Source organism: Orycteropus afer, unplaced genomic scaffold, assembly GCF_000298275.1.
Source record: "Orycteropus afer afer isolate SDZICR_OR568_19922 unplaced genomic scaffold, OryAfe1.0 scaffold00103, whole genome shotgun sequence".
Classification (NCBI taxonomy): domain Eukaryota; kingdom Metazoa; phylum Chordata; class Mammalia; order Tubulidentata; family Orycteropodidae; genus Orycteropus; species Orycteropus afer.
The window spans coordinates 3,243,619-3,253,328 of record NW_006921690.1 but is presented as its reverse complement, the minus strand read 5'-3'; the positions used below and the strand labels follow the sequence as shown (position 1 = coordinate 3,253,328).

General features: G+C 38.1%; 1 protein-coding gene across 1 annotated transcript in view; it reads right to left on the bottom strand.

The window, feature by feature from the left end:
* Window positions 1-6,206, bottom strand: part of LOC103199086 (APAF1 interacting protein) — a 34,108-nt gene extending 27,902 nt beyond the window's left edge. The window contains exon 1 of the mRNA XM_042781308.1: window positions 6,039-6,206. Coding sequence (XP_042637242.1) covers window positions 6,039-6,206 — 168 coding nt within the window. The remainder of the gene's footprint in view (window positions 1-6,038) is intronic.
* Window positions 6,207-9,710: the final 3,504 nt, after the last annotated feature.

Genomic DNA, 9,710 nt, shown 5'->3' with positions numbered 1-9,710 from the left:
GGCCTGCTACTCTGGGCGGGCCGGAGTTTGTCTCCTCACCTAATCCCTTTGGCTGATTGCTCTTCTCTCTGGCTTCCTGGCTTTTAATCCCCTTTCTCCTGCTCTTCCCGCTTGCTACTTTGGGCGTCCCTGAGTTGTCTCTCCTCACCTGTAACCCTGGGGCTGCCTACTATGGGGAAGACCAAAAAGGAGCTCTGGTGACACTGTAATTAAAGCATTGGGCTGATAATCGAAAGATTGGCAATTCAAACCTGCCAGCTTCTCCCTGGGAGAAAGATGTGGCAGTTTGCTTACGTAAAGATTTATAGCCCGGGAAACCCTGTGGGGCAGGTTCTATTCTTTCCTATGAATCTTTGCGTCAGACTCAACAATATGGCAGTGTTTGTTTGTTTGTTTAATGGGAGAGACTTGGGCTTGACTTTTGACCAGGGAGCCTCATGGGCAGCCACAACCTATCTGTCAGTAGTGGTTTGTGAGTTGCTGTAACACTGAACAAGGAGTTCTGGTGGTATAGTGCCTAAGGCATCTGACTGCTAACCAGAAGGCTAGCAGTTCAAACCCACCAGCCACTCTGCAGAAAAGATTTACCACCTTGGAAACCCAATGGGGATCGCTATGAGTCAGGACTGATTTGATGGTAGTGAGTTTGATTTTTTTTGGGTTTATGATGCCGAACAGGAGCTTCCAGACTAAGATGGATTAGGAAGAAAGACCTGGTGATCTACTTCAAAAAGTCAGCCAGTGGAAACCCTATGGATCATAAGTTTTTGTTCGTTGTGCATGGACTTGCTATAAGTCTGGGCAACTTGATGGCAGCTAACTGGGAGAGGAGGCAGTTAGAAAAGAATACATATGGGGCTTCTACAGTACTGATAATATGCTATTTCTTAAGCTAGGAGATAGGTACTCAGATGGATATAAACACACATGTAATGTGTGTATGTGACACGATCTTGTCAACATGGTTATCTGTCATATTCTCTAAAAAATGATTTACTGTGTGGCTATAACTTCCAAAAGTTCAAATTTAGTTAATTTTTTATTATGCAAAGAGTATCAAAAATTTTCATAGTATAATATGATGTTGTTAGCTGTTGAAGCCCCTAACTCATGGCGACCCCACGCATAACCCCTAGTGATCTAGAATTCCTGTCCTTTGATATGGATTGACTCCATGGCAATAGGTCTGTACCGTTCCAGGTAGCTTGATCAAGGACTAGGACTATTTCTCAGAATTAAGTGAAGCTAAAAATTAAGTTGGGAGGAAGGAAGTATGTGGGTAATTCTAGACAAGCTTCCAAATATGTCAGTAACCCACCCCTGCGAAAAAGGAGGGGGTAGGAGTGGGGCCGAAGCAGATGCTGACAGAGGAGGGAGCTGGGGATAAAGAAACAACAGCACAGAACAGCAGGCTGAACAGGCAAGCAGGAAGGGACCTCAGGAAACTAATGCTTGAGTATATTCAACGGATGGAAAGGAGGATTACTGCCAAGATAGGTCAGTAAGAGTTTGCTAAGATGTAGTAAGCACAGGACAAATCTTACCTATATTGCATATAGTTCTGCCATTTGATTTTTACATAGTTAAAATTCTAAGTCTGAGGCAAGTAGACTCAAAATGCATATAATTCTTAAATTTTATGTGTATTTAAACACTAACAGAGATAAAACCCAGTTTTGTAAAGATGAAAAAGCTAGTCATTTCTGAATCATTCTTAACTGTGTAAGATGGTATTCCAAGCTTTATGAACACTACATTTATATTTATTCATATTCATCTTTATATCATCACAGAGGTAAGAAGCCCTTGTGGTACGATACGTAAGTTAGCTCAACTGCTAACTAAAAGGTCTGTGGTTCAAACTCACCAGTAGCTCCATTGCAGAAAAAACCTGGTGAGCTACTCTCCTAAAGATTAAAAAAAAAAAAACCTATTGCAATTGAGTCAATTCCAACTCAGAATTACCCTGCAGGACAGAGTGGAACTGCTCCATAAGGTGTATACCAAGACTGTAAATCTTTATGCAAGCAGACTTCTACATCTTTCTCCTATGGAGCAGCTGGCAGGTTCAAACCTCTGATTTGTTGGTTAGCAGCCGAGCACTTAACCAGTGTGCCACCAGGGCTCCTTTCCCATAAAGATATGGATAACGTTACTAAGAATGAGAATTCCAGAGCACTTAATTGTGGTCACGAGGAACCTGCACAAAGACCAAGAGGCAGTCATTTCTTGAACAGAACAAGGGGACACTATTTGGTTTAAAATCAGGAAAGGTGTGCATCAGAGTTGTAGTCTTTCACTGTACTTATTCAATCTGTATGCTGAGCAAATCTACTGAGATCCTGGAGTGTATGAAGAACACAGCATCAGGACTGGATTAACAATCTGTGAGACGCAGATGATCCAACCTTGTTTGCTGAAAATGAAGAGAACTTCAAGCAATTACTGGTGAAGATCAAAGCCTTCAGTATGGATTACACCTCAACATACAGAAAATGAAAATCCTCACAACTGGGCCAGTAAGCAACATCCTAAGATACAGAAGATTCCAGTTGTCAAGGATTTCATTTTATGTAGATCCACAATCAATGGAAGCAGCAGTCAAGAAATCAAATGATGTAATATATTGGGCAAATCTGCTGCAAAAGTCCTCTTTAAAGTGTTCAAAAGAAAAAATGTTACTTTGAGGACTAAGGTGTACCTACCCCAAGCCATAGCATTTTCAATGGAAGTGGAGCTCTGGTAGTGCACTGGTTAAAGCACTCACCTGCTTATCAAAATGTTGGTAGTTTGAACCCACCAGCTGCTCTGTGGGACAAAGAGGAAGCAGTCTGTTTCTGTAAAGATTTACAGCTTTCGATACCACATGGGGGCAATTCTACTCTGCTTCACAGATCCTATGAGTCAGAATCAACTCTATGGCAGTGGGTTTGCTTTTTTGGGTTTCATATGCATGTGAAAGCTGGAAAAGGAAGGAAGACCAAAGAACTGATGCCTGTGAATTATGAACTTGGTGAAAAATAACAAATGGACTGCCAGAAGAACAAACACGTCTTGGAAGTGCAGCCAGAATGCTCCTTAGAAGTGAGGATGATGAGACTTTGTTTCACTATCAGGAGGGATTTGTCCTGAGAGAAGGACATCATGTTTGGTAAGTAGAGGGGTCAATGACAAAGAGGAAGACCTTCAATGAGACAGACTGACACTGTGGTTGCAACAATGGGCTCAAACACAGAACAATTACGAGGATGGTGCAGGGCTGGGGAGCAAGTCACAGCAACTCAACTACACATAACAAGAACAATGGAAAATATGCACAAACAATTTTTAAGTCAAAAAAAGGCTAATCACATTATTGAAAATTTCTTTAAAAATTTTTGCCTTTGCCTCTATACCACCTAAACTCAATTTTATTACTTTTTACTGAATGGGAGTCGTGTAATCTGAATATCAACTGGCTCTGACTTGGCCAATCACTAATTATGCTCAGGGCTTTGAACAGTAATTTTTTCCATTTCCAGTTATTGTTTGGTTCAGCAAAATTTTAAAATTTTGGTTCTCTTCTGGTTTTGCTTTGGCGACCATGACCGAACCGGTTAATACTGGTTTACACCTGTTTTTTACTCTCTAATCTCAAATTTATATTTTGCAAATGGATAACGTACAGCAATTTCATCTAAGAAAATACAGCTTCCAAATCCATTTCTCATATTCCAAATAATAATGCATTTTTATATTAACTTGGGTATTGCTAATTCCAGGATTTTGTAATTAGTTTTAAAAGCAGCAATATTAAACTATTTCCTTCTACACATTCATTAATAATTAAATCTAAAATGACAATGATGTTCACTTTTAATCACTATCTGAAAACACTTCAATACAAAGAAAAACAATGTAAAATATATAGTTATTAAAAAATTCGTATTGTGATAAAAACACTCCTAAAATACTGTATAAATATTAAATTGACGATTCAAAATGCTTTTATAGTAAGAAATTGTTAATATATAAAATACACTGAAAACAAAATTTTGACATAGGCAACATTTCACTACCAACACTTAAGAGTCACATAAAATTTATAAGAATTTATTCACAAAATATTAGAAATACAAAGTGTGCTCATGCTTAATACATCAATAAATAAAGACAAAGCACAATAAAATATTTACTACTTTAATATTTACCCCAGTTCTAAGCTGAAGAATTGCTATAACAGTATATAAAATAAACATCTTATTACAAATACAGATTTAATTCATACACAATTGTACAGTTCATTAACATCATTGCAATAAGCCGTAATTACACCTAATTAAAAGATGTCTTCTAATATTTTTTCATTTAAGCCATCTATTTTGTCTCACAAGATGAATTTCAAAGCTGACAAAGCTATCTCAACACTGACCTGAGTGGCTAGTGCACCGAAAATTACCCTATTTCATATAACTAAGAATATTGTGAATGATTTTCTTCCCAAAATTCAAATTTTTTTCTCAACTCTTTATATATCATCAAAGCTTAATATAGTCAGTATCAACAGTACAACTGTTAGATCTCAATTTAACTTTTTTTCTTACATTTTGAGAAATAATTCTATCTCATCAACATCAGTTGAAACAGGAATATTTCCTGAATCACTTGCCTTTGTTACACTTTTAGTATCGGTCCTTTTCAGATTTTCTATCATTTCCCAAATGCTTTTTAAATGTAATGTAATCTGGCCTTCACCTGAAGTTTAATACTAATTCAAATTTGAGAACAAGGATCTAACTAAACTGCTCCTAACATGCTATCATTTTCAATGATAACTTTTACCCTGAAGTTAAAATTTCCAACCAATATGTTTCCAAATGTATTATTAAGAGTTAATTTAAATTTAGTTTCCACCAACATACCAAAAACATCACTCAAGGCTGTTTGCTTTGGAATCTTACCATAACCTTCTTTAAAGATTCTAAAATTTCCAAAATTAATTTGACACAGGCCCATTTGTCATTACACAAAACAACCACCACCACCATTGCCGTGGAGTTGGATCCGACCCGTAGCAACCCCTCCTTGGGTTTCCGAGGCAGTATCACTACGGAAGTAGATCACCCAACCTTCCTTCCGGGGAGTAGCTGGTGGATTTGAACAGCCAGCCTTCTGGCTAGCAGTCAAATGCCTTAGGCACTACGCCACCAGAGCTCCCATATTTCATATTATTCTCAGCTAATACACTGCAAAGATCTGCATCCTAGTAAGGTTTTAAGGTTTTTAACATGGTGTGTATACTGTTTCATTTTGTTGGGCAATTAAATATAGGATTCCTTAAATTATTTTTTGAATATTTGATACATAATAGTGGAATATGAAGTATCTGAACAAGGACATTCTGCTAAAAATTCTTACAGTTGAGCATCCTTTGTTGCATCTTTCATCCCTAACTGAAGTATGTGTGCAGCACACTTCATACCTGTCAATCTGTGATGGTTAGTGTCTGCAAGTCAGAGTGCATGCATGAAGTCAGAGTCTTCAAAACTGTCATTTTGCCTGGACATTTGCCATTCAATTTCACTATCATTTCTGAGCAAATCAATAAATTTAATCATATTGGAGCCATCATTTGTTGTTACAGCATAAATCTGTTTTAAATCAATGTTGTACTTCTCTAAAACTTTGGAACACTGCCCTGTGGACTTTTCTTTTCATATTTTCATTCCCAGTGTTACCAGATGTATCTTACCATCTTGTGTGAACTGAACATTAATTCCTAGAATTCATCATCTCAAAATATTGGCAACATCCACTTTCAAAGAGAATACTCCCTCAGTTTTCTAGATTACCACTAATTTTGGAGCTAAATTTTAAGGACAAGTGAGGTATCCTTTCCCTACTATTCTCTGAGTTGGATGAAAATTTTTGACCAATTGAAGCAGTAAGTGGATTTAAAATTTTACAAAATACTGAATATTCAATTAACCCAAATGAACAATTGAAACAGTAACTAATTCAACATATGCATCGCCAATTCTTCCTTTATCTAATTTCACCTTAAGGCATTGTGGCAGGGCAAATTCGTCTGTTTTTGGTTGCTTGTTTGGAACGCTTCTGACACTTTCTTCAATCTTCTTTGTCTTCTTGCTTTGCTCTGCATTGTATCCATCCATATGGTGATGCTTCAGGTGCCTCTCTAAATTTGCTGCACAGTCTCCAACCATATCTGTGTTGGAAATTTTACACGTGCTTTTATTTCAATCTTTTCATACTTGAAAAATTCTTGACATGGATTTTCTCCAGTTCATCCCATACTAGAATTCAAGGGATAAGAAATAATGTTTTATAGTCACTATATACAAGCTCTGGTAGCATAGTGCCTAAGGCACTTGACTGCTAACCAGAAGGCTGGCTGTTCAAACCCACCAGCCACTCCTCGGAAGGAAGGCTGTGCAATCTACTTCCGTAGTGATACTGCCTCGGCAACCCAAGGAGGAGTTGCTATGAGTCGGGACTGACTAGACTGCACACAACAACAACAACATATTACATTACGGGAGCTCTGGTAGCATAATGCCTAAGGCATTTGACTGCTAGCCAGAAGGCTTGTGGTTCGAACCCACCAGCCACTCCTCAGAAGGAAGACTGGGCAATCTACTTCCATACAGATACCACCTTGGAAACCCAAGGAGGGGTTGCTATGAGTTGGGACCTACTTGATGGCAGTGCGTTTTGTTGTTGGTTATATTACATTACAGTAAAAACAATTCTTAGACTTGGGTAACATAAAAGGAAAAGAATGCATAAATACATCTGTAGGACTGAATTAGAGCCAGTAGGTATTAAAATGCTTCTAGCCATGAATTTGTCAATTTATCAGAAAAACTAGGTTAACTTCAATTTTACATTTACAGGGTTTACCAATTTCTTCCATTTGAAGTCCCACATTACATATTCTCATAAATTTATCCAGCACTTTTTGAAGAAAAATCTCACTCTGTAGTGATGCCATCAAGTTGTTTTCAGTGAAATAATATCGCAACTGAAACATGAATTTTCTTCCTGCTGGTTGCTGATGTTTGTCAACATTTCAACTTGTGAGATAAATCTCAGATTTAAACACGTAAGTACAAACAATGTGTGATAGTACATTTGAATCAAGATTGAATACAAGAATGGAATAATCAAAACATGTTATTTTCTATTTCTTGAATTAAAATATCACACTTAAAAATATGAATAATGTACATTTAAAATGTTTACACTCACCTGACAAATTTCTGTTCATGTGAAATTCTGTTCAGAGGCAGGTTAACCAGCTCTTTCAGATTTCTGACTACCAATCTCCAGGCGTCTCCCACATCTTTGGTAGGCACAGCTTGCGTTACTATGAGAGAGGTCAAGCATGCAGTGGAAACAGTAACTCTGCCTGGTCTGAGAATCCGCTCACAGAACAGCCATCAATCATCAACTGTAACTGCAGCTGTGTGACGTTGCTTGCGAAGCAATGAAGTGCGCCCTCACCAGCCATGTGCCAGAGGAGCATTTGGCATACATGGGCACCAGATGCAAATCAAACAGAAATGGTCCAACAGTCTTGTTTATGACTTAAAAATTACACTAAACCAAAAATAATGGGTTTTTTTATTCAGTTTGGTTTCAGAAAAACATGGTTTTTTTTTTTTTTTTGGATTCGATTTTCTCTCTCACTTTGGCAAAGACTTCTTTTTTTTTTTTTAGTCAGTTTCAGTTCTGCTCCATTTTGACGCCTCAGTTACGCTTCATCTATCTGGACCTGTATACTCATCTGTACAAGGAGGAGATTTGATTATAAGTATCTTTGAGGTCGCATTTAGTTCTGAAGAATCTGTGAAGACTGCACTGAGATTTGGCAAAGAAAATGCTTTTTTTAAAAATAAAAACTATTTTGAAGATAGTTTTCAGTCACGTAGATGAGCACAGCTCATTCAGTGGTGTAACTGCAGGGATGTTTTCTTTAGACTTTATGATTAGTTAGAAATGTTCCTGGATACATTCTGAGATCTGCATATAGTTATATATATATAGCTCAAATCATACAGCTTACCAGAACAGAGACTAACCACACCAAAACCCACTGCCATATAGTCAATTCCAATTCACAGAGACCCTATAGGACAGAACAGAACTGCCCAATAGCGTTTCCAAGGTTGTAAATCCTTATGGAAGCCGACTGACTCATTGAAGAAAAATCTCCACAGAGCAGCTTCTAAGTTTGAACTGCTGACCTTTTGGTTAGCAGCTGAATGCTTTTAACCACTGCACCACTAATGACATTTACGTAGTGTTTTCTGAGCACTGCTTATATGCTGATAAATGTTTTATATATAATAACACTTTATATATAATAGCTCATTAAATCCTCAGAACCACCTTAAGAAGTAGATGCTGATAACATCATTTTACAGATAAGAAAAGTGATACTTAAAGAGGTAAATTATTTTCCCACAGTTACCAAGAGTTAAAGCCAGGGTTCAAATGCTGGTCAATATGCACTTGATCTCGATCAAAACATGAGACCTAGTAGGAACTACTGCTTCTCAATAGAACTTTCTGTGGTACTGGACAGGTTCAGTATCTGTGCTGCCCAACACTGCACCTACTAGCCAAATGTGAATACTGAGTACCTGAAGTGTGGTAGTGAGACTGAGCAACTAAATTTTGTATTTTATTTAAATGGAATTAAAGTTTAAGTAATCACATGTACCTAAACCAAAACCATACCAAACTCACTGCCACTGAGTTGGTCCCAACTCATAGTGACCCCTACTTGGGTTTCCAAAGTGTTATCTCTACAGACGTAGATTGCCCAGTCTTCCTTCCAAGGAGTGGCTGGTGTTTGAACCACCAGCCTGTTGGTTAGCAATCAAATGCCTTAGGTACTATGCCACAGAGCTCCTTCACATGTACCTACCAGCTACCATACTGGACATAATAATTCCAGGCCATCTACCAATTTGCAGGAGAATTTAGTCCTAAAAAGTTTCACTTATCCTGATGCTTACAGTATTTTTAACAAATAACACATTCATGGAAATAACATGCCCACACATATAACACGCAGTATAGTGCACTTATAAAAATGGGGAGGAGGGATTGTGCAACTATAAAAAAGTTTTATAACATGCATCTTATTTACATAAAGATAAGGTAGTTTCCAATAATAAACACTCAGTCTATATAATTCATACACCTTAGGAAACAGCTATGTCAGAGTTCTGACCCTGGATATCTCTTAGACATTCAAATTTCCCTCTTTACTGCTCCTACCCACTCATCTTTCCCTGCCTCTTACCTAGTTCCAGAAAGTTTAATGGGATTGAGGCAAATGGTAATGGTAAGAAAAGAGGGAAAAACCTACCCCACCACCTCTACTCATCAGCTTCTCCTCCCATAAGTCAGCCCCAGGTCCATTTTCCACCCTTCGACTGCAACAACTAGCTCTCTTGCCCTTTAGCTTCTGGGTAGGTTTAGCCAGATGGAGGCACCACACCAACCAACCAACCACTGCCATGGAGTTGGATCCAACTCATAGTGATCCCTCCTTGGGTTTCTGAGGCAGTATCACTATGGAAATAGATTGCCCAACCTTCCTTCCGAGGAGTGGCTAAGCTCCTTGGGTTGGAGATTGCATCGAATTGGACAGTGTTTCATTCTGTTATGCGTGAGGTCACCATGAAGTAGAACTG